The following is a 26,268-nucleotide window of genomic DNA, read 5'->3' as shown; positions in this document are numbered from 1 at the left end:
CCTCTGATTAATCCTGTGGTATTTTATACTACACCATTCGGCTCAAAATGACTATATTTCAGATATCTGTTGATTAGCCCAATTTGTGTTACTTTCATAACTGAGGATTTCTTGTACATAATGTTTAAGACTTCCATGCCATATTGTAGCCCAGTGATAAAGCGCTCGCTCGATGTGTGGTCAGTCCGGGATCGATCCGCATCAGTGGTCCCACTGGGCTATTTCTTGTTCCAGCCAGTGCACCATGACTGGCATATCAAAGGCCGTGGTATGTGCTGTCCTGTCTGTGGGATGGTGCATATAAAAGATCCCTTGCTTCTAATTGAAAAGAGTAGCCCATGAAGTGGCGACAGTGGGTTTCCTCTCAATATCTTTGTGGTTCTTAAACATATGTCTGACGCCATATAACTGTAAAAACAATGTGTTGAGTGCTTCGTTAAATAAAACATTTCTGTCTTTCTTTCCATACCATATGATTCAGCCTGAACAGGATATAAAGCCAATATTGTCATTAACTACATGTGGTTATTATTTTTATCCTACAATTCATCATGGGGAAACTGTTAAAGTGAAACACCTCAAATCCGGACCCTCTGTAAACCGGAATTCCCTCAAAACCGAACATTTTTCATGGTCCTTTTTTAAAAATCAGTACAGAAATTAACCTTTTTAAACTGGATACCTCTTAAAACCAGACATTTTACTTGGTCTCAAGGGAGTCCGGTTTAGAGGGGTTTCACTGTACTTCACTAGGCACAGATTTAGAGAGAAGTGCAAGGGGCACGTGCCTCCCTTCTGGTTTTTTATCCTTAGTCAAAAAAGAACTAATATTATAAAAAGCTTGATCAAACACCTCTTACCTTAATTGTCCTGAATGCCCCCACCATTCACAAACCCCTGGATCAGGACCTGTTCACCTACACTGTCACGATGACCTAGAAGTCATTTGAACAAGTTTGTAATGTATCTATGTATGTGACGTCATGTGTATGTGACGTCAATGTGTATGTGACGTCATGTGTATGTGACGTCAAAAATCATAATCTGCCAGTATACATTTATGACTTGGCTTTAATCAGTCATCATAATCGGCCAACAGAAGCAGTGGTTGCAAGATAAAACAAGTTAATCGGCCAATAGAAGCAGTGGTTGCAAGATAAAACAAGTTAATCGGCCAATAGAAGCAGTGGTTGCAAGATAAAACAAGTTAATCGGCCAATAGAAGCAGTGGTTGCAAGATAAAACAAGTTAATCGGCCAATAGAAGCAGTGGTTGCAAGATAAAACAAGTTACAGCTTGTTGTGTGGTAGACCTGCCTTGGTGGTGTGGTGGTTAAGCCATCGGACATTATAAGGCTAGTAGGTACAGGGTTCACAGCCTGGTATACCGGCTCCCACCCAGAGCGAGTTTTAACGCCTCAGTGGGTAGGTGTAAGGCCATATACACCCATTTCTCTCTCCCTAACCACTAAGAATTAACAACTAACCCACTGTCCTGGACAAACAGCCCAGATAGCTGAGGTGTGTGCCCAATTAGGATAGCATGCTTGAACCTTAATTGGATATAAACACAAAAATAAGTTGAAATGAAACTGGTGTAACAAAGGCTGTGGTATGTACTATCCTGTCTGTAGCATGGTGCATATAAAAGATCCCTTGCTGCTAATCGAAAAGAGTAGTCCATGAAGTGGCGACAGCGGGTTTCCTCTCTCAATACCTGTGTGGTCCTTAACCATATGTCTGACGCCCTATAACCCTAAATAAAATGTGTTGAGTGCTTCATTAAATAAAACATTTACTTCCTTCCGTTTTGAAATGAAATGAATGAAATGTTGTGTGGTGTATGGTGTATCACTGTTTTACTCCGACCAGCCTTATAGTTACAATGTAATTGGTGTGACACGCAACCTCTACTGTGGAGACTTCTGAAACACATGCCATGCATGTTGCAGACTTCAGCAGATCACAATGTGAGCCACTCAGCTGGAACAGTTACAGTGTCCCACAACCTTGATTATCTTGTCTTTCATCTAGCTGAATTAATACATGACGCGCCTCATTCCACCAAGCGATCTTAGCATTATGGTAGCTATGTTATTAAGGTGATCTTAGCATTAAGATCGCTTCGTGGAACGGGGCCCTGGACAGTCACCTCTAGGCCTCACAGTGTTTTAATGATAAGTTCATTTTTCATGGGTTGTTCTAACACTGAATCAAATGTTACAGTATAGGCCCCTACACCATGTACCATACGCCTGTTAGCCAATCCCAAACTGCTTTATTTTAGACAGTAATAAAATATGCTTAAATCAAATGTTAATAATTACACGCACGCAAGCACGCACATACACAGACACGGACATGCACACAGACACACACACACACACACGGACACACCTACACGCAGACACAGACATGCACACAGACACACCTACACACAGACACAGACATGCACACAGACACACACACACACACACACAGACACGGACACACACACATAGACACACACACAAACAGACATACACGGACATGGACACACACACAGACATAAATCTTTCTAAAAATTTAAAACAAATATCCATTAATTTCCAAGATTTTAGGGTACATAATTTTACCCTTCGTACAACCCCTGCCTAAAATCTTGGCAATTAATGGTTACATTTTTATAAAATTTAGATAGATTATAATAAGAAAGCTGCTAATTAAAATCTGATAATTTAAAGTGCTTGAAATGCAGGGTCCAATTTTGTTTACATTTCTAACTCATAATCACTGTGTAGGAGCACATACTGTCCATTTTGTTTTTATTACAAACAGTGGTAAAGTGCTCGCTCGAAGAGCGGTTGGTCTGGGATCGATCCCCGTCGGTGGGCCCATTGGGCTTTTATCACTCCATCCAGTGCACCACGACTGGTATACCAAAGGCTGTGGTATGTGTTATCCTGTCTATGGGATGTTGCATATAAAAGATCCCTTACTGCTAATCGAAAAGAGTAGCCCATGAAGTGGCGACAGCGGGTTTCCACTCTCAATATTTGTGTGGTCCTTAACCATATGTCCGATGCCATATAACCATAAATAATGAAATGTGTTGAGTGTGTCGTTAAATAAAACAGTTCCTTCCTTCTTTTATTACATACATGTAGGCCTACCCTCAAATTATTTTTTCTGACTGATTAATAATTTATCTTATTGTTGGTGGGTTGTTGTTGGAAATTGGATTAAATTTGTGATTTTTCATTGGTTTTGCACCAGTAATATGACACAGAGATAAAAATCCTCTGAATGTAAACTTAATTCATTAGACATCATTTCAATTCAACTTATTTTCGTGCTTATATCCAATTAAGGTTCAAGCACACTGTCCTGAGCACACACCTCAGCTATCTGGGCTGTCCAGGATAGTGGGCTGTTTGTTAGTTGTTAGTAAGAGAAAAGGAGGGTGTAGTGGTCTTACACCTACCCGTTGAGTCGTTAAAACTTGCTCTGGGTGGGAGCCGGTACTGGGCTGAGAACCCTGTACCTACCCAGGGTTTCTGCCAGAGGGTAAAACGGGTATTGTGCCATACACACATTTTTTGGCTGATTATGTTTTTTTAAGTTAACTTTTTGACAAAATTAATTACTCTATGATTTTCTTAACCCTAACCCTAAATTTAACCCATTTTCTTTCTGGGGGAGGCCCCCCATACCGCCTGTTGACTCTGGTTGCATTCAATTCCATAATGCCATACCCAAAAATTTCTTTCTGGCAGAAACACTGCTACCAGCCTTATTTCCAATGGCTTAACCATGACACCACCGAGGCCGGTTAGACATCAAGGATCATGAAATTTGTTGGGAAATAACTGTATGATATAAACTGATCATTAAACTTGTTAATTGGTGAGATGGTTCAAGCAGGCAACCTCAGTGAAATCAGTTAATGAGAACATCATTAGTATTCGTATCGCTTCATACCTTGTTGTGTCGTTGAATAGATCTTCAAATGTGAATTTTTTCCAAAAGCAACAATATTTAGTATGGGTATTGTGTAAAACACTGTGATACTCTGTTAAAATAAAGGCTAGAAATCACACTTTATAAGGCACAACATTATTGTAAAGTACTTGTAGATTTATATCTTGTACATTGTATTAATTCATTGTATTAAAACTAGTTCTACTTTTTTCAGTGTTCCCCCCCCCCCCCCCCCCCCCAATCTGCAACATTTATACTTCATATACAAAATGTAGTGGTCATTTATACAACATAAAATTAATTTGAATTTGATAACTGCATTTTGTTTATACATTCATCAAAGCCTGCAATCAAGAATTAACATATTCTACAATCAGACAGGACTTAGCTTAGTCGTAGAGTACTCACCTGGAGTGCTAGCTTTGGTCATAAGTTTCAACCTCCTCACCATGGTATGTGCTGTCATGTCTTTAAAAAAGCAGGGGTTTCCCCAGAGCCATATGGCGCGGGGGGGGGGGGGGGGTACTACGCCTTAGGTGTGTAAGTAAGCGCATTGGCATCATGTAAGGGCCGTAAATCAATTGCCTCTACGCCTTAATTGGCTATATGTGACAATCAACTGTTGGTTGTAACAACTTTTAAAACTTTACAGTACACAGGTATTCACACTTTTAACAGGTGAAACATGTCCTTCATACCTAATTAGGTGCAAGGCCCTCAGCACCTTTTCATTTGCCATGGCACTGAAAATGTAAGTGCTATAAAAAATATCCTGGGGAAAAGTCTGGAAAAGTGCATGGAAAATATCTCTTTAATTCTGCTGATGACAAAATATGTAGCGGGATTTCTCTGAAGACTGGGGCGGAATGTAGCCCAGTAGTACAGTGCTCACTTGATGCGCAGTCAGTCTGGGATCGATCCCTGTTGGTGGACCTATTGGGCTATTTCTCGTTCTAGCCAGTACACCACGTCTGGTATATCAAAGGCCGTGGTATGTGTTATCATGTCTGTGGGATGGTGCATATAAAAGATTCCTTGCTGCTAATCGAAAAGAGTAGCCAATGAAGTGGCGACAGCGGGTTCCTCTCTTAATATCTGTGTGGTCCTTAACCATAAGTCTGACACCATATAACCGTAAATAAAATGTGTTGAGTGTGTCGTTAAATAAAACATTTCATTTTCTTTCTCTGAAGACCGTGCTAGACAGTAATCTAGTGGTGTTGTACAAGTTGTTTTCAGCAAGCTTTCATTTTGTTTCAGTTTGTTTGGCTAAAACATTGAACTTCTTGAAAAAAATTTCAAACACAGTTCACCAGTGGACACCTACAGAAGACAAAGGGGTCAGCTCTATGTTCCATCAGGGTTAGGGTTAGGGTTAGAGTTAGGGTTAGGGTTTGGGTTTGGGTTTGGGTTTGGGTATGGGTTAGGCTTAGGCTTAGGCTTAGGCTTAGGCTTAGGGTTAGGGTTATCTGAGAGAACAGAACTGAGAAAACATGATTCTAAAATTAATATTTAAACACTAACTTGGAAATGAGTTAAAATATTAGTGGACATATATAAATGTATACATTGGATTTTAGTCCTGTTTTTAACAAAAATGAATGTGGAGGTGTTTTCAACATCAAAGAGGTTAAGAGCAGCAAACATGCGACTAATCTGGTTTTGTTTATCTAGAATGTACATTTGGCTGAACTGTGCAGCTTAGGATAGATTACTGTAGATTGCATGAGGTAGTTAACCCAACAGAACAGAAGAAAATGGTTTGTAGCATTTATTATGCAGTACGTTTATCATGCCAGGTTTACACAATGTGCATGTGATTCTTTTGTGATTGTTTTTCTTGTCATAGCAAACATTCCCTCTGGTTGTTTTCTAATAACATGTCTGTGATGTAATACCAGTATATAAAATAGGTATTATACCAGTATATAAAATAGGTATTATATCAGCAATAATTAAAAGTGTGAGTGGGTGTGTGGGGTTTTTTTTGGGGGGGAGGGGGGGGGGTCTGTAGTTTTTTGCTGTTGGGGGTGGGGATTATGGGGGTAATAATTTCAGTTTGGCTTCGCATAAAAGAAATGTGTTGAAATTTTCATGCACAATTTGTAAAAACATTTGTCTAAATAAATAAAATAGCAATACATTTGTATGATATTAAACAAGCTTCTATTTTGAATCATGTTTATGTCTGAGTTGAAATTTTTCATTCATCTTTCTCATCTGTCATGCTCTGCCTATCATTCTCATTATCTTAATATAAAAAAAACTTTCAAATTTCTCTACAATTTCAATCTGTTTCGATCCTTTCTGTCAGTTTCCTCCGACTCTTGTCTTCTGAGCTGTCCACACCATCGCCTACCTGTCTCAACTTCTCCACCTGGCATCCTCGTCCTCTGCCACTAATAAAGCTGGTCTCACCCATGGCACTAACTAACAACCACCGATAATAGGGGAGTATAGTAGGTAGTTACAAGTGCCTCTTAATTATGCCAGAAATAACTACTGAACACTCCCCAAAGTGGTCAGACTAAGTCCACAGCTAAAAGCTGATGGGGAATGACAGGTGTGTGGCACAGATAGTCACAAGAGACAAGCACCTGTCGCAGTTGGAGAGACAAGGACTGGGATGTGGAGGTGGAGAGTGAAAGGAGTTGCCAGATCGGGAAGAAATAAGACGGAATTCAAAGTAGAGAAAGGGAAGGGGACAGTGGGATAAAAAAAATAATAATTTCAAACTCCGTGGAGTAGACAACATTCTTCATTATGGATTAATATTGCCATTTGATGTCAAACCTAACTGAAATTATTGACAAAATTACTGTTAGATATGTAGTAGAACACTGTTATAGTTAATATAAGGCTGGTATGGGATATTGGTATACAGTGAAACCCTGCAAAACTGGATGTTTGGTAAACCAGAATTCACAGGAAACCAAACTTTTCCATGCTCCCTTTTCAGATGTTAGTACATCATTTCAGTTTAACCTGTTTTTTTAAGTCAGAAACACCTCAAGTTCTAGTTTTTTTTATGGTTTTTTTTTTTCCTTTTATTTTCTAAAGGCTCCTTGAGATAAATGGTTGCTTAATTATTTTAGTTTTTCAATGATCGGCCTATGTACTTGTGCCCTTTTAGAAGATGTGGTCTCTAAACCGAAGTGAAATACCTGTGTTGTATGTAGGACAGATGTCTCAACAAGTGGCTGTAGTATGTGCTTCTTGTACATTCCAGGGCACAGGACGTAGCCCAGTGGTAAAGCGTTCGCTTGATGCATGGTCAGTGTGGGATCAATCCCCATCGGTGGGCCCATTGGGCTATTTCTCGTTCCAGCCAGTGCACCACGACTGGTATATCAAAGGCTGTGGTATGTGCTATTCTGTATGTGGGATGGTGCATATAAAAGATCCCTTGCTACTAATGGAAAATTTTTAGCAGGTGTCCTTTCTAAGACTCAAAATGATCAAATGTTTGACATCCAAAAGCTGATGATTAATAAATAAATGTGCTCTAGTGGTGTCATTAAACAAAAAAAAACCCACTTTAACTTTATACAGCTGGGGGCAGTCCGTAGCCCAGTGGTAAATCGTTTGCTTGATACGCAGGCTGTCTAGGATCGATCCTCGTCAGTGGACCCATTGGGCTATTTCTTGTTCCAGCCAGTGCTCCACAACTGGTATAACAAAGGCTGTGGTATGTACTATCCTGTCTGTGGGATGGTGCATGTAAATGATTGCTTGCTGCTAATTTAAAAAAATAGCTCATGAAGTGGCGACAGCGGGTTTCCTCTCTCAATATCTGTGTCATCCTTAACCATATGTCCGACGCCATATCATGTGTACAGGCTCTGAATTAAACACCCTAATTGAGGTAATTTTAGACCATTTCAATGTGAGTAGACTTTTACTACAGGGCCCTGCATAATAAAGATGGCATCTTGACCCACACACACATGTAAGTGTTTTATCTTGATAAACCTTTCTTCCAGTGTTTGTCAGTGTTTTAGCAAGATCCAGCTCTTGGCATTATATGTTGTGTTTTTAATGTATTTGTGTTGGTTTTGAAAACCTACCGATAGAATGGGTAGAAAGATGATATGATGAGACAGATATTGTAATGTTCAGACAGACTGAGTTCAAACAGGATTATAATGCTTTGCGGCACTTAACATATACTCAACAACGAAGGTTTAGCAAATATCTTTTATGACGTCTAAATTTGCCATGGTTGAATAAACTTAAAAGAAAACCAGTTCCTCCTGTTGTGTTATGGCAAAGCTTGATGAGTTTATGTTGTTTATAAATGGTAAACATTTCAGATTTATAAATGTTATGCCATTTCTTTTAACATTAGCTAAACTTTCGTTGTTGAGTATACATTTAAAACTGTGTTGTTGCATTATTCATGTTTTACAAGTGTTACACAGCATGGCTGTCATTTAAGGATTCTCTGCTATTTCTTTTACACAAAAACAATTGTCCACAAAATGTGTCAATCGGCAAAGCCATTCACACATAAGTTTGCAGATTTGGTTTGTTTCCATGCCCCGATGAACATAAAAGAAATAATCAGACAATCCGTATAATTTAATTTCAGACATACTTAGGCCCTACTAATAATAACGCTAAAGATTCACATTTTATTTTTGGTTCTTAAACAATAGTGCTCAACAAGGAAAGGAAATGTTTTATTTAACAATGCACTCAACACATTTTATTTGTGGTTATATGGAGTCAGACATATGGTTAAGGACCACACAGATATTGAGGCAGGAAACCCGCTGTCGCCACTTCATTGGCTACTCTTTTCGATTAGCAGCAAGGGATCTTTTATATGCACCATCCCACAGACAGGATAGTACATACCACGGCCTTTGTTACACCAGTTGTGGAGCACTGACTGGAACGAGAAATAGTGCTCAACAAAACAAAGTACCAAATTAATATATTAAGTGACATCATCATGCAGATACGATGTTCCATAACTACAAAATGTTTACATTCATCGAGATATGAACAAACTTGTGTTGCTACAGCTGGACCAATGGGATGTTGTTATATTGTAATAAAGATAACAGAATTTAATTATAATACATGTATAAAATTAAGAGTTGATAAACTGACGCATAACAATTATTCAGTCGATATAATGGGTATGGTTACCTTTTTGTTCCTGTATCCTTATCCATTTGCATATCCTAGGGGTGGGACGTAGCCCAGTGGTAAAGCGTTCGCTTGATGCACAGTCGGTATGGGATTGATCCCCGTCGGTGGGCCCTTTGGGCTATTTCTTGTTCCAACCAGATGCACCATGACTGGTGTATAAAAGGCTGTGGTATGTGCTATCCTGTCTGTAGGATGGTGCAGATAAAAGATCCCTTGCTACTAATGGAAAAATGTAGCAGGTTTCCTTTCTAAGACTATATGTCAAATTTACCAAATGTTTGACATCCAGTAACCAATGATTAATAAAACCAATGTGCTCTAGTGGTGTGGTTAAACAAAACCAAACTTTAACAACCGTGTGCCTAATTGACAAAGGTCTCTTAAGCTCTGCTAGACAACAAAGCATCCTCTTTGCAAGTCTTTTAACATTGCACTGCGAGATGTGCCTAATTCACAAAGCTCTCTTAAGCTCTGCTAGACAACAAAGCATCCTCTTTGCAAGTCTTTTAACATTGCACTGCGAGATGTGCCTAATTCACAAAGGTCTCTTAAGCTCTGCTAGACAACAAAGCATCCTCTTTGCAAGTCTTTTAGCATTGCACTGCGAGATGTGCCTAATTCACAAAGGTCTCTTAAGCTCTGCTAGACAACAAAGCATCCTCTTTGCAAGTCTTTTAACATTGCACTGCAAGATGTGCCTAATTCACAAAGGTCTCTTAAGCTCTGCTAGACAACAAAGCATCCTCTTTGCAAGTCTTTTAGCATTGCACTGCGAGATGTGCCTAATTCACAAAGCTCTCTAAAGCTCTGCTAGACAACAAAGCATCTTCTTTGCAAGTCTTTTAGCATTGCACTGCCAGATATCGCAAAGTTGCCAGAGTTTAGTGAATTAGGCCCCTAATTGTTATTTGATTATGCCAGAGGTAATCAGTGTAATGTAGCCGTGTGTGATTTCCTTTCAGGTGATGTGTTGGGTTTACTGCTGGACGTGGACAACCAGAAGCTGATCTTCTATCTGAACGGTGACCCACTGCCACCCCTGTCTCAGCTATTTACTTATGCAAGGTACACAAATATCAAATTGTTTTAATCCTCCCTGTGCCATTAAAGTCACATGACATTGTACAACTAAAACCATGTTACCAAGCTTTGGGCCCTTCAAATATTATGTAACACTGGGGTTTTTTTCAAAATAAAGACAACCTCCCTCCCTCCTGTAACGCTCCCTCCCTTCTGTAACACTCCCAACATATTATGTAATGCTTTGAAACACACACCCCTTCCCATTCACAAACAAGTTATGCAATGGATGTAATATAATTTTAACATACTGTTTTGTGATTTGGGAAAGTGCAAATACACATTAGAACTCTATTTATAATTCTTATTGTGTGTATAATCTAACTATAACTACCTACTTTATACATTGTCACAATGACACATTAGAACTCTATTTATAATTCTTATTGTGTGTATAGTCTAACTATAACTACCTACTTTATACATTGTCACCATGACACATTAGAACTCTATTTATAATTCTTATTGTGTGTATAGTCTAGCTATAACTACATACTTTATACATTGTCACCATGACAGAGCGTTTATGAAAAAAAGAAAAAGATTTTAGTAATAAATAAAGAGCATTACCTAATGCTGTTAAATACACACACACACACACACACACACACACACACACACACACACACACACATACAGACACACAGACACACACACACAGACACACACACACACAAACACACACACACACACACTCCTCCCTTGTATCACTATCAGAGATGGGTGATTACTTTAGAATGTCACAATTACGATTACGGTTACAAGATACATGTAATTGAAAGTAATCGATTACGATTGCAAATACATTGTCTAGTAATCATGATTACATTTCCACAAATCTACACAAATAATGAAATGATGTTACCATCATGAAGTTATGCACTTTATTGAAAGACATAATGGATAATTTTGGATTATTTATTAAATTATTTCAAATATTTATAAACGTATGTATACTGCAGGGAGGGAATCAGTTTCCAAAACCAGATTTATTATTCTTAACTTTGGATTATTGACAAAAAGGTACCCATAACCATAGGTATAATTATTGTATCAATACGTAACATATATATTTTGTTATATTATTGAAATAAGCCATAATTAGTAATTGCAAACTGTCTGATCACTATTACTTGTTGGGTTTTTTATTGTTTGTAGAACGTATACCATTTAATACCATCCACAAATTAAAATAAATCTTTTTTTTTTTTAATCTATAAATGAAGAAATAAAGAACAAAAGAAAAGAACAAACAAGTAAATAAATAATTAAATTGATATCTGCATACATATACATGTGCACAAGTTGCTCATTGCATTTAATTGTTGACATTCTAAAAATAACTATTATTAATGAATCGATTTGCAGTCATGCTTGCTTTGTGCCATATTATAAGGATCCAATTGTATCGGTGAAAATTACAAGTATCTTGGTCTGGGTGTGTTTATTTTGGTATCATTACAAGCGCCGCGTTTCATAGAACATCTATTAAAATCAGCTTTTGGGAATTTTTATCAGACGTATTAATATTTTAAGCTATTTTAAAGGAAAATAAACCAAGGTTTATCGTGGTAGACTACTTTCAACTGGGTGTTTGCTTAATTAGTTACGTTATTTGTGGTTGTGTCTGCGACAGGGTGAGGATGACTACCCATTGAATCAAGCTTGATACAACTGGCTGGCTGCCCGTCTGCAGTCGTAACCATTAACAAAAGAAAAGAAAGTCTGCCATGGTACCATTGGTGGACTTTCACACCTGTGACAAAACGAGATATTGTCAAGCGTTTTTTAGTTGAATTCAGACCCGTGATAACGCTGTATATGTATTCATAGCTACCATTATGCGAATGTGTGTCTTCATCCCCAGGGTAACATTCATTTGATAATCCAGACGTTATGATCCCCTGTTTCTCAAGGCAAATAATAGTTCTACTATGAGAGTAGTAGACAATGGGAGATCAGTTCTACTGACTAACCAGTACTGCTTCTAACTATAGGCACTGTTACTGGAGTTGATGCTAAACACATCTACGTTTAGTAAATAATTATTATGAGTAATCATGAAAGTAATCGCTGATTACGATTACATTAGCAATGTAATCGATTACGATTGCGATTACATGACATTCTCAAACAATGTAATCGATTACGATTGCGATTACATGAAAACATGTAATCGATTACAATCGATTATGATTACTGATCACTATGTAATGTTTGGACCCCCCCCCCCCCCTCGAGTGTTACATAATATTTGATTGGCCCCTTTCATTATTGTTCTTACATGCAGTAATTATGCACGTACAGCACGATACAATACCGATATTCAACAAACCACCACAGGAATAGCATTCTGATTGGAATAAAAAAATTCATTCACACGAAGATTAAAATGCATTTATGAAAATCTGTAGAGTTCAGATTAAAAACTTTGGTTACTTCATAAATTGTCCACTTGTTTTTTTATTAACTTTTAGCAATATTGTATGTTGTTACATCACATTCACTTGGTGATTATTAAATCCTTGCTACATGCTATATATGTCCATGTCATATTACATCACATTCATTTGGTGATTATTAAATCCTTGCTACATGCTACATGTCTAGTATGTAGTTACATCACACTCACTTTGTGATTGTTAAATCCTTGCTACATGCTATATATGTCCATGTCATATTACATCACATTCATTTGGTGATTATTAAATCCTTGCTACATGCTACATGTCTAGTATGTAGTTACATCACACTCACTTTGTGATTGTTAAATCCTTGCTACATGCTATATATGTTCATGTCATATTACATCACATTCACTTGGTGATTATTAAATCCTTGCTACATGCTATGTATGTCCATGTCATATTACATCACATTCACTTGGTGATTATTAAATCCTTGCTACATGCTACATGTCTAGTATGTAGTTACATCACATTCACTTGGTGATTGTTAAATTCTTGCTACATGCTATATATGTCCATGTCATATTACATCACATTCACTTGGTGATTGTTAAATCTTTGCTACATAAATTGTCCACTTGTTTTTTTTATTAACTTTTAGCAATATTGTATGTTGTTAATTCACATTCACTTGGTGATTATTAAATCCTTGCTACATGCTATATATGTCCATGTCATATTACATCACATTCATTTGGTGATTATTAAATCCTTGCTACATGCTACATGTCTAGTATGTAGTTACATCACATTCACTTGGTGATTGTTAAATCCTTGCTACATGTCTAGTATGTTGTTACATCACATTCACTTGGTGACTGTTAAATCCTTGCTACATGCTACATGTCTAGTATGTAGTTACATCACATTCACTTGGTGATTGTTAAATCCTTGCTACAGGCTACATGTCTAGTATGTAGTTACATCACACTCACTTTGTGATTGTTAAATCCTTGCTACATACTACATGTCTAGTATGTTGTTACATCACATTCACTTGGTGATTGTTAAATCCTTGCTACATGCTATATATGTCCATGTCATATTACATCACATTCACTTGGTGATTGTTAAATCCTTGCTACATGCTATATATGTCTAGTATGTTGTTACATCACATTAACTTTGTGATTGTTAAATCCTTTCTGCGTGCTATATGTCTAGTATGTAGTTACATCACATTCACTTTGTGATTGTTAAATCCTTGCTACATGCTACATGTATATATGTCCATGTCATATTACATCACATTCACTTGGTGATTTGTTTTCAGAAATGGATTTTTTGCTGCTGCTAGTTTCATGTCATTTCAACAGTGCCGGTTCAACTTTGGCTCAGATCCGTTCAAGTTTCCACCAGATGTGAAGTTCAAGAATTTCAATGACTATGGTTCTCTTACTGATGATGAGAGGGTCATTTTGCCACGGTTTGTCATTCTACCAGAGTGCTTAATAAAATTTAGAGTCTACATTCAAATATCTACCAATGTCATATGCATACAGTTTCAAACTACAGTGAAACTCCTCTAAACCGGACACCCTAGGTACCAAGTAAAATGTCTGGTTTTAAGAGGTATCCGGTTTAGAGAGGTTAAGTTCTTTTCTGATTTTTAAAAAAGGACCGTGAAAAATGTCCTGTTTTGAGGGAATTCCAGTTTACAGAGGGTCCGATTTTGAGAGGTTTCACTATATGTACAGTTTCAAACCAATGTCACATGCATCGTTTAAACCCACTGGCCTATCGGGCTACTGGGTTTAGCATTTGTCACTATCCCTATGTTTAAAAAGCACTAGCCCCGGGCACCGGGCTAGCAGATTTGTCAAACTCAGCAGTTTGTATGGGGTGCAAGTCTCAGACTCTGTTACTTACATGTACATCTAGTCTTGAATCTAGACTCTAAAAGGTTTTATGACATGCGGTTAAGTCCCAGTCAAACTGTCTGCCACTTGTAGCACTTAAAAAAACAGACAACCAGTAAGACATATTTGAATTGAAAAGGCTGGGGTTTTTTAATTAAAAAACAACATAAAATACACATAAAACAAATATTCACCTCAGGTGGTATCATATACAACATGTCCACCTATTACATAAAAGGTATGGCCCATCTGACAACCATACATGTATATGGAATTTCGTCAGATGGTATTCCATCCAAATTATATCTAACCTATAATAAAGCTAACAAGTGACCATTGTTGGTGGGGGAAAAAACTGGCAATAAACATAATACCAATATCTATTTGTCCACTATAGATGGACTTTTTATTAACACCACTTTGTAATATATGTATACCAACACAGTCGAAAGCAGCTCAAATTGCCTGCCCCTAATAACCATCCAACATTGTAATACATTAATAACACATTCCACAGAATTTATTAATGGTGGAAGACTTTGGGATGGAGGTGGGCAAAAGAAAACACACAATGGTATTTTACCTTAACAAAATGGCTGATCCGAATTATGACAAGCGCATGCTGGTGGCGTGCATACTAATATCCATATCTATATTCATGCGCAGTTTACAATTAGGTTTTAAACAAAACCTGTAAAGACTGAGCCACCAGGCAATCTCCTGTCTCTCAAGCATAACAAAATAGTGTTACCCATGACATAAATGCAGTTAAAAACTACGTGTTTAATTGAGTATTTACAAGCACCAGGCCTGGTCTTGCAGTATATGAAGAAAAGTTTCAATAATGTTTCGTTCATCTATTCTGACTATTATGTCAGTGTCTTACCATGGTTCCTGACATTCTCCTGGGTGTTTTTCATGAGAAAATATAGCAAATGCAACACAATAATAAGCATCTTTTTAAAGGTTTTTAATTAGTGGCTAATCGAAAAGAGTAGCCCATGAAGTGGCAACAGCGGGTTTCCTCTCTTAATATCTGTGGTCCTTAACCATATGTCCGACGCCATGGAACCGTAAATAAAATGTGTGAGTGAGTCGTTAAATAAAACATTTCCTTCCTTCATTCTGTATTTCAGAATGCATACAGCAATGGTCGCTTTTAACAATGAAGAATGTTTAAAACAATTGTATAAAATTTGTTTCTGGATCTACATCATTATATGACTATACATATGTAAACTTACTTAGAATTAACCGTTGTGTTCAAAGGTCAAAACCATAATAAACTAGATATAAATGTAGACAAATTCTGTCTGGCAAAGTTGTAGTCAATTATAAGGAGATGACATTGCATATGATTTAATTTTCAATAAATGCTATTCTTTCAAGTTTATAAATGTAGGAATAACTGGTAATTAAAATAGATTTAGATTGTGTACATCAGCGAGATGTAACCCAATGGTAAAGCGCTCGCTTGATGCACGGTCGGTTTGAGATCGATCCCTGTCAGTGGGCCCATTGGGCTATTTCTCGCTCCAGCCAGTGCACCATGACTGGTACATCAAAGGCCGTGGTATGTGCTATCCTGTCTATGGGATGGTGCATATAAAAGATCCCTTGCTGCTAATCGAAAAGAGTAGCCCATGAAGTGGCGACAGAGGGTTTCCTCTCTCAATATCTGTGTGGTCCTTAACCACATGTCCGACACCATATAACCATAAATAAAATGTGTTGAGTGCGTCGTTAAATAAAACATTCCCTTTCTTTCTTTCAAAATGACCCAATTGTTTATGGTCTTGATTTTTAACATGAACCATTAATGTTGACTGTCTTATTTTGAAGTACACACATTTTAAAATTTAAACCCATATTAACTGTTTGACATGAAAAAACCAACTAACAACCAATGATTCTTCTTGCAGACAGCAGAAACTGGATTTGTTGAAGCAAGTGACAGTGAAGGAAGATTCATGCACTCTGTGCTTTGACAAACAAGCTAACATTGAGCTGGAACCATGTTCACATAGGTATATACATTTGCTGTGATCTTAAAGGCATACTGTCTCGGATTTAAGAACCTCATTTCTCTAATAATTAGATAATTAATAAAAAATTACATTAATTGTTGGAAACCAAATCTAGCTATTGCATCACCTTAACTGTACTATGATGGACTAAAATCCATGTCAACCCTTTCGGCAATTTTAGTTTTTGAATTATGGACCATTGCCATAATTCAATTATATTTTACAAAATATCATTAATAAATGAAGTATGGTGGTTATGAAGATGGTTGAATAAAGTACATCTAGGGACAAATCAAATTATTTTTGTTCAGGTAAAACTTTGTTAGACAATTAAATAGGTCAGTGGTCTGTGACAATATGCCTTTAACTTGGCAGATCAATTATAAAATACATTCTCCATGTTGTTTCAGTGGGATATGTCAAATGATTTGGGTAATGATTAGAGGTGTTTTTCACTGACAAAATATTGTCAAGTTTGATATTAACAAGAATTTTAAATTTATAAATTGGTTAAATTATTTATTTTTTGGTTAAATTATTAAAATAAAATATTATAATGTTACATTGTATATATATCTGACTAAAAAAAAAAAAAAATGTTTTGGAAAAGAGAAACTTTTTAGGTCATTAAAACAGTTATACTGAGATGATTCACTGTAACGAAAAACTTTGTCATGTGTGTGTGCGCATGCGTGTGTGTGTGTGTGTGTGTGTGTGTGTGTGTGTGTGGTGTGTGTGTGTGTGTGTGAAGGGGAGGTGAATCTTTTTTGGGTATGAATAAATGGTTGTACATATTTCAATATAATATGAACAATGTCATGTATTTGTCAGTATGTTGCCAATCACAAAGTTATGATTCAGTGATAAAATCAGTTTTTAAAAGTCATTTCTAAACTGGCTGTTTGGATTTTATAATTTATTTCTTTTGACATCTTGCCTTCATTTCTGTTATTTCAGGGCATTTTCCTTTTATGGGTTTTAAAAAAAGAATTGGAGTCAAAATAACATGCTAACATTTTACACATTAACCAGTAACTTTGATCTTAATTTTATTAAATGGTTACACTATATAATGATAATGAAAATGTTAATAGAACAGTAACCTAGATCATTAAATCTTGTTGCTCACATGTGGAAGGAAAACCATGAAACTTTGCCGCCATTTTGGCATTCATCATTTGTCTTCTGGTGTTAACTGGCCATGGTGGATCGAACTTCAAGCAAGTCATATTTTTCTCTTTTTGTTTGTCTTTTTAGTTAAACAATCTGTTACAAGAAATTACCTGAAGCAAATTTTCCTTATTTTTTTACACTTTGTTTTGGATAAATACCATCCATTTGTGGAAACTGAATATCAGACATTTAACATCCGAATACATTTACAGAGTGAACAGTTTGTTTTGTGTTTCAGTTGTCTGTAAACCAGGATTTCCACATTACCAGGGCTCACCCTGGATCAAAAATACCTGTAGCCAAACTATTAGCCAATATAAGGTAATTTACCTTTGTTGGTTTAGTTTTTAGTTTTTTTGTTTTTAGACCATTCACATACATAATTAAATATTTTCTCCCTGACAAAAGGATATTCTCACATTGAAAAGTAATTTTGTTGTTGTTACAGAGGAATTTGTGACGTGTGTGCAATGCAGTTGGAGACTTGCCCAATATGCAGGATGGAAATAAAGAACAGATCAAAAATAATAGAAGAAATGGACACAAATTCAGCTGGCAGTCAGACTAACAAAGAAAACCCAACAAAATCTAAATCTGAAAATGTTAGAGAAGAAAAGTCGGCAATCTATAAAACAGAACATGTTACAGAAGAAAAGTCCGCAAATTCTAAATCTGAACATGCTACAGAAGAAAAGTCTGCAGATTCTAATTCTGAACATGTTACAGAAGAAAAGTCAGTAAACTATAAATCTGAACATGTTACAGAAGAAAAGTCAGCAAATTCTAAATCGGAACACTGTATACAAGAAAATCCAACAAACTTAAAATCAGAACATGATACCCAAGAAAATCCAACAAACTTAAAATCAGAACATGATACCCAAGAAAATCCAACAAACTTAAAATGTGAATATGTTATACAGGAAACAGCGATTACTAGTGCCGGAAACCTCAAGCAAACAATTACCAACCTAACAGCGGAGTTGCAAGAAACCTAGCATCTAGTGTGTATTTTAAATTGTTTTATCTATCTAGACTTTTTATACATTGTTAAAATACATCAACAACAAATAGTTGAATTGATCAACCTTTTTTGTGGGGTTTTTGCGTATTTAAACCAATTTTTTTTAATTAAAAGACACAAAGTTGTTTGCTATTTATGTGTACTTGATATAGAAATATGTTTTTAATGATTTTAAGAGCTCTTAAGATCAAAGGTAGCGATTTATTCGCCATACCATTGGTTAACTTTACCCACTTTAAAATATGTTTTTTGCATCCACATTAAACATTTTATTAATTAATTAATTTATTTTTATATTCTTTAGTAAATATCAGTGGTATTTATCTCTATATATGAATAAATGTATTGCAGTGTGTAAAAATATAATTATTTACAAAGTATCAGGAAGAAGTAATGGATAAAATGCACCAAGCAATTATTTTTATACTTGGTTAAAATACTTCACGAGTTACTCACAATTTTCAACATTTTCACAAGTCTTTTTTATTATTTTATTACATTACAATTCTTAAGATCCAAAAGCAAATTAAAAGAAATATTTTGTTAACTGGCAGAAAAAATGCTATCATGAAGTTCCAAGATTTTAAAATTAAAACCCCCCATAAAACTTCAGAAAAAATGCCATCATGAATTAATAAGTTCAGGATTTTAAAATTATAAAAACATAGAACTGTCTCTTTCCACATTTTTTGGGATAATTTATTAACAGCAACATTTGTTAGTTTGCCCTTATTATTTCTAATACCTTTTCAATTTATAAATGACCATCAACAAAATTAATCTACTAATAAACAGATTTGTGTTAACCATTAATTTTAAAATTAATTATGAATGTGCACCGCCTTTGAGAATAATTGAAATACTTGTCTGTATGATTTGTTTGTACCAAACTTATAGCAGCTTTGTCTGGGTGATATCTAACAACATTCATTTCCTACAGTAGCCAATGTTCTCAATTTACTGGTAGTAGACAAACAGACATGGAGACGGGATAGTGGTCAAGTGCTCGCATTATATGCGGTCGTTCTGGGATCAATCCCCTTCGGTGGGTCCATTGGGCTATTTCTCACTCCATCCAGTGCACCACAACTGGTACATCAAAAGTTGTGGTATGTGCTATCCTATCTGTTGGATGGTGCATATAAAAGATCCCTTGCTACTAGACAAACAGACCAACACAACTTTTACTGTAGTAGACAAAGAGACTAACACAACTGATAACTCCTACTATAGAAGACAGACTATCACAACAACTATAGTAAACAAAGACAACTCTTACTTCAATAACATTAGTATAGAAGACTGACAACACTACTCCAACTATAGTAGACAAACATTACTTCTACTGTAGTAGACAGAGACTAACACTACTGCTACTGTAGTAGTAGACAGATACCAACACAAGTTCTACTGTAGTAGACAAACAGCCGAACATAACTTCTACTGTAGTAGACAAACAGACAAACATACCTTCTACTGTAGTAGACAAACTGACAAACATACCTTCTACTGTACTAGACAAACAAACACAACTTCTACTGTACTAGTCAAACTGACAAACACAACTTCTATTGTACTAGACAAACTGACAAACACAACTTCTACTGTACTAGACAAACTGACAAACATACCTTCTACTGTACTAGACAAACAGACAAACACAACTTCTACTGTACTAGACAAACTGACAAACACAACTTCTACTGTAGTAGACAAACTGACAAACACAACTTCTACTGTACTAGACAAACAGACAAACACAACTTCTACTGTACTAGACAAACTGACAAACACAACTTCTACTGTAGTAGACAAACTGATAAACACAACTTCTACTGTACTAGTCAAACTGACAAACACAACTTCTACTGTACTAGACAGACAAACACAACTTCTACTGTACTAGACAAACTGACAAACACAACTGCTACTGTAGTAGACAAACTGACAAACACAACTTCTACTGTAGTAGACAAACTGACAAACACAACTTCTACTGTACTAGACAAACTGACACACAACTTCTACTGTACTAAACGAACACAACTTTAGCTTATATCAAAAAGCAGCCTGCACTATTACAATAAATAGCTAAATGAGGAGTAAATTTAGCTTCACAACCTTCCACCTCATTGTTGGTCAAGTAATTAATGTTGCCGTTATACAAGTTGAGGTGTCCTGTTCATTAATGCCGCTGAACTTAATTCATCTTGATGTTGTAGGCCTTTCCTATTCAGAAAATCCTAGATCTGCTCCTGGTTGTCATAGCCAAATGTAAATGACGAACGTCATCCAGAGTTTATTGTTGCATAACAAAATTTTCAGTATTGGCCGGTCTTTTCAGTTAAAGATGCATATAAACCTTTGCAAGCAGTGTTGTATATTAGAATATCTGAGTTTTGTTTTCTTTGTTGTGTAGTACTGATTTTAAGTCTGTTATGTAGGTTTTGTAGGTTTTGTTTTAGTCAGTCTATAGTCTGTGAGAATTTATTTCAGTTTGCTTTTTGATGTCGCACAGCTTGGATTAGTATGGTAATCCAAATGACACAAATAATGTTTGGGGAAAAAACCTAGAAAAAATTATAGTTTTGTTAGTGTTTTCAATGACTGGCAAAAATGTAGCACATTCTACCAAGAAAATTAAGCCTGTCATTTTCTCTCCGTTTGAACGAGACTTTTGAATGCACAGCTGATATTAACATGAGCGTTTTATGTAGTAAAAGATAATCACATTAAAATTTATGATTCAATCAGCAACTCTTCAATTATTAAAAAACATAATTTTTCTGGGTACCATTACAGGTGATCTCATGTGAAGAAAAATAATAAACCACAAAAACAACTACAATTAACAACTGAGGACTAACACAGATGGAACATGGGACTAAATGTTTTACAACTAGATATTTATTAAGACAGAAGTTCTGTGAAATATGTTACCTGTTATATGAAACTGTTTTAAATATATTAAGATTGTTATTATTGTTTTGTATATTTGTTACTCGATACTGTATATCAGATAATCCTGTATATACTTCATAATATACACAAATTTACCTAAATAAAAGGCTATATTAACTGGTTAGTTGTTTGTAAATTTGTTTTACTTGCTGACTGAAATGTGAAGTACTGAAAGACAAAGAAATTTCACTTGTGGGAATTTAAAGGGAGGTAATTCATTTATTACATAGCGTGGGTCTGCAGAAGATATTTTTAATACCGCAAGTTACATATTATTTAAGGATCAAATTAAAATTCTTGAAAATCCTTCAAAGTTGATAAAAATTGTAAATTTAAAAGACCATACAATTTATGGAAAATAAAAGAATCCTTTTTCACTTGTTTGTTTAAAAATATTTAGGATTTTCTTAATTTATTTATAGTTAATTTAACAAATACAGTCGAACACCATTGGGTCGATATCATGGGGACCACAAAAAAAATATTGATTTTACCGAATATTGACTTGAACGTTAAGTAAAATATGTTTTAAAAAATGTATATAAAATTTTTACAAAAATGTTTTTTTGACGGTTTTTTTTCGAATCTACATTTTTTATTTAATCCAACGAAAATTATTATGCTATGAAAAATAAATTAATCAATCAATTGTACCGCTGTGCACGTTCTGAACAGAGTTAATAATTTTTTTAAATGTCTATAAATTAAAATCACTGTGGACATTAGAATAATCTAAATTTAGTTTTTAACAAACGTGAATTTATAAGAAAGTTATATCAAAATACAGTTACACGAAATGTTTTGTAGAAGAAGGAAGGAAATGTTTTATTTAATGACGCACTCAACACATTTTATTTATGGTTATATGGCGTCCAAAATATGGTTAAGGACCACACATATATTGAGAGGAAACCCGCTGTCACCACTTCATGGACTACTATTTTCGATTAGCAGCAAGGGATCTTTTATATGCACCATCCCACAGACAGGATAGTACATACCACAGCCTTTGTTACACCAGTTGTAGAGCACTGGCTGGAATGAGAAATAGCCCAATGGGTCCACTGACGGGGATCGATCCTAGATCCACCACACATCAAGCAAACGCTTTACCACTGGGCTATGTCCCGCACCCATTTTTTTTTTTTTTTTAAATCCCACACCTAATTCATAAAGTCTAGGAATAATATTTGTCACACATTGGTTTGTGGCATCAAAGCTGCAGAGCTAAAACATTTACACATCGACATCTCGTCATTTTCTGTGACAATCCTTGCATCAACTTAAGATACAACAGGGCCACTACTAGCGCCCTCTATTGGAAGAAAATTTGTAACACCGATTATGTCCCTTACACGATGACATCGCTGACCAATCACAGCATCGGTAACATGTGACAATCTTGAAAGCAATATCAGTGTTCACCCGCCAACATGGAGTTTACATAACAAGGGAATCTATAAGGAGCGTTGCGATTCGTTGCAATCAGATCTCATCGCATCCAATGAAATTTAAGCATTTTGTGGCACGATTTCTTGACGACATGTATCAAGGCTGAATACGAGGAACGAATATTAGCCTTGATTTATGAAGATGGGCCACAGGCAGTTCACACCTGTTTGACAATGCATAGGTGGTAAAGCACTCGGCTGTCGTCGACACATTTATATTCCTTTGAATTCATAATGCAGGGCAATAGATGATGGAATAGATCATTGAATCTCTCGACTCAGTTGCCATAAGAAAGTCAGCATAACGGAAACAGTAGTGTCACTGACTAAAACAGAGATCGCTGCCTTCTTTGTCAATTAACAATTAGTTAACTGATCGAGACAAATTAATCCTACTTTTACCAGTCTACAATTTCTCAAAGCCATAAGTCACATGACTAGTTGCATTCTGTAACAATCGTCGTCTGCTAGCTTTTCTTTTAAGCTCGATATGACCATTTTAATACCTCGTTCAATGGTTTAGATAATTTTATTTGTTCATCATGTGAACTGTTACAGTAACTACATATACAAATCATCTGTTTACAGTCAAATGTTGGCAACTCTTTTGATGGTTGGTTACGTGGTCACAACACCGGTACGGCATTGATTTTCAGAAAGCAAAATTCATATTTATCTTTTTAAAATATTTTATTTATTTTAACACACAATATTATTATTGACACATAGAGAGACATTTTTCAATATAAAAGTCTATGTTGTGACCAAAAAATATATTGAAACAAACTTAATATTGACAGAGATAAAATCATGATAGTTAATACACGTTTTGGCCGGGAGCGGCCAGTCATATCGATACAAGCGATATATCAACTCAAGCAAGTTCGACACAACGGTGCTCAACTGTATAGTTCATTCAGAGCTTTCATGCTTTTGATGACCCTTGACTTTTTAAAAAAATCTTTATTCAAAATCAACATCTCATAACGTAGTTTTTTTCCAGCTCATTGCCCTGATAAGGAAATTGTGTTCAAGAGCCCTGAATTGTGGTGCCTTTTTAAAATCTTTCTGAACATGCTTCCAGTGAGGAATAGTATCCTTTTCTATCACTTGTTTTCAAAGAGAGATGGTTTATTCTAAAAGCTGGACTCTGGGCATACCATGAATGAGTTAGAATGGGAAAAGGAAATTATTCACATGAATAATATTAAAACAAAGGTTCATTTGTTTTAATATTATTCACGTGAATAATTTTCAAGAAGTTCTTACTTATCTACCATTTCAGCTGTGGATGGATTGGTAGACATCCCCCCTCCCAATTATTATTACTGCAAACAAAAATCCAGAAAATCTATGCTAATAAGGCTTTTTCTAACATTTATGACCCATACATTTAGGTCATATTTTTAATATGACCCTTTACGAAGAGTGGCAATTGTACATAACATGAATAACAGAACAAACAAAGTAACTTTCTTCAAGAGTTTTCACTTTGTGGATTTTTCACTGTTAAAGGCACTTGCACAAATTTCTTTGGCGAATTTCTCTAATTTCTCCATGGAAATGCCCAAGTGTTCGTCTTCATTGATAGTCCTAGCTTGCTGAGTCCAGTAGTCCTTACAACGATCAAAATAGTCCGCACAGGACTCGTTCTCAGTAAATGGCGGTGCATCATCAAACGTGATCTCCATGTCTTCTTCCGAATCTTGAAGCAAAAAATAAAACAAATTACAACTAAATATACAAGATACAACACAGCAATGTGAACAATGCTAAATTGTGGAGCATTTCGTTCATCAAAAAAATGGGAAAGTTAACATTTTTGTAACAACAGGTGTGGTGTCTTTATTATACACATGTACATGTATTTGTTACCTGGAAATGACTGTGGAAATTATTAATCCTCATTCATTTGTCCACATTGCATTATTCAAGTTCACCACAATGTAATACATGTATGTCTTCCCTTTGTTTACTACGTGAATTTAGTATATTTACAAGCAAGCAGGGCTTCCAGATTATGGTAGTCCCACTCCCATGGCTAGTGATATTCAATGTTCGGCTAGTACAGGGATTCTAGATTATGGTAGTCCCACTCCCATGGCTAGTGATATTCAATGTTGGGCTACTAAATAACTACTATCACCATGCCCAACAGCTAGTGAAAAAAGAAGTTATAAAAAATTCTGTATTTAAGTTCATTTAGTAAATTTTAATATCCTCTCCCCAAATCTAAGGATTTTAAGCTCTATCTCCCTCTTTATGTGACATATCCGATTATTACTTGGTTAAAATGTATTTACTTAAAGATACATGTAGGGCTAGCCAATTTCTAATCATGGCTAATAAAATAAAAATAAATCGCTGATCTTATGGCTAGTGATTTTTATAAAAATTCTAGAAGCCCTGAGCAAGTGACTATGGCATTGTTCGATTTGTTTTTGAAAAACCAACATAAAACATAAAACTATTGTTGCAGCTACTACAGCAATGCAAAAAGTCATTGTACCTACTACAGCAATGCAAAATGTAAAGACTTAAGGGATCAGTCCATTAAGACAGGACATCAACAGCCTGTCTTGGCTTTTCGTTTGTTCTGAGCACAGCAAAGTCTTTTTAGTGCAGTAATGCTATAGCAGCTGTTGAAGAGTTGAGGAGGTTTAGAAATGCATTTCAAGCTATTCCAGTACCATTAAAGCTTAATATTTCAGTAGTTTTGAGATGAAATGTTTTGAGGTCAGCATGTATAGGCACATTTATTTTGGGTACTGAAAAAAGTGACCCATTTCTTTTCTTTTTCTTTGTTAGATTCAAAACTGATTAGAATGTTTGGTTATAAAATGTTGAAAGGGAGGGAGGGGTCAAGTCCCAAAATTACTTTATTATGTAAAAATGGCATTGATTTCTGTGTCTGGAACTGAATGCCAGATTCTGTAGTGTGTTACCTGCTGAGTTTTACTGAGAGCTGCTTCCCTTTTCAAACAGTCCAATGTAAAGATTAGTAATACCAGCCTCAGAGATGTGGTTAAGCCATCGGACATAAGGCTGGTAGGTACAGGGTTTCACAGCCTGGTACTGGCTCCCACCCAGAGTGAGTTTTAACGAC

At 35.8% G+C, this 26,268-nt stretch overlaps 2 protein-coding genes across 2 annotated transcripts in view; one reads left to right on the top strand and one right to left on the bottom strand.

Moving 5' to 3' along the window:
- LOC121388144 (RING finger and SPRY domain-containing protein 1-like) overlaps positions 1 to 21,831 on the top strand; it is a 77,150-nt gene extending 55,319 nt beyond the window's left edge. The window contains exons 12-15 of the mRNA XM_041519381.1: positions 10,082 to 10,184; positions 13,941 to 14,093; positions 16,449 to 16,553; positions 18,175 to 21,831. Coding sequence (XP_041375315.1) covers positions 10,082 to 10,184; positions 13,941 to 14,093; positions 16,449 to 16,553; positions 18,175 to 18,724 — 911 coding nt within the window. The 3' untranslated portion in view covers positions 18,725 to 21,831. The remainder of the gene's footprint in view (positions 1 to 10,081; positions 10,185 to 13,940; positions 14,094 to 16,448; positions 16,554 to 18,174) is intronic.
- Positions 21,832 to 23,833: 2,002 nt separating this feature from the next.
- Positions 23,834 to 26,268, bottom strand: part of LOC121388346 (kelch domain-containing protein 4-like) — a 32,662-nt gene continuing 30,227 nt past the window's right edge. Inside the window, exon 11 of the mRNA XM_041519643.1 lies at positions 23,834 to 24,867. Within this exon, the coding sequence (XP_041375577.1) occupies positions 24,650 to 24,867 (218 nt within the window). The 3' untranslated portion in view covers positions 23,834 to 24,649. The remainder of the gene's footprint in view (positions 24,868 to 26,268) is intronic.

The sequence above is a fragment of the Gigantopelta aegis genome, chromosome 14 (assembly GCF_016097555.1).
Source record: "Gigantopelta aegis isolate Gae_Host chromosome 14, Gae_host_genome, whole genome shotgun sequence".
Taxonomy (NCBI): domain Eukaryota; kingdom Metazoa; phylum Mollusca; class Gastropoda; order Neomphalida; family Peltospiridae; genus Gigantopelta; species Gigantopelta aegis.
Note: the sequence above shows the minus strand (reverse complement) of the source record. Positions and strands in the feature narration are given on the sequence as shown.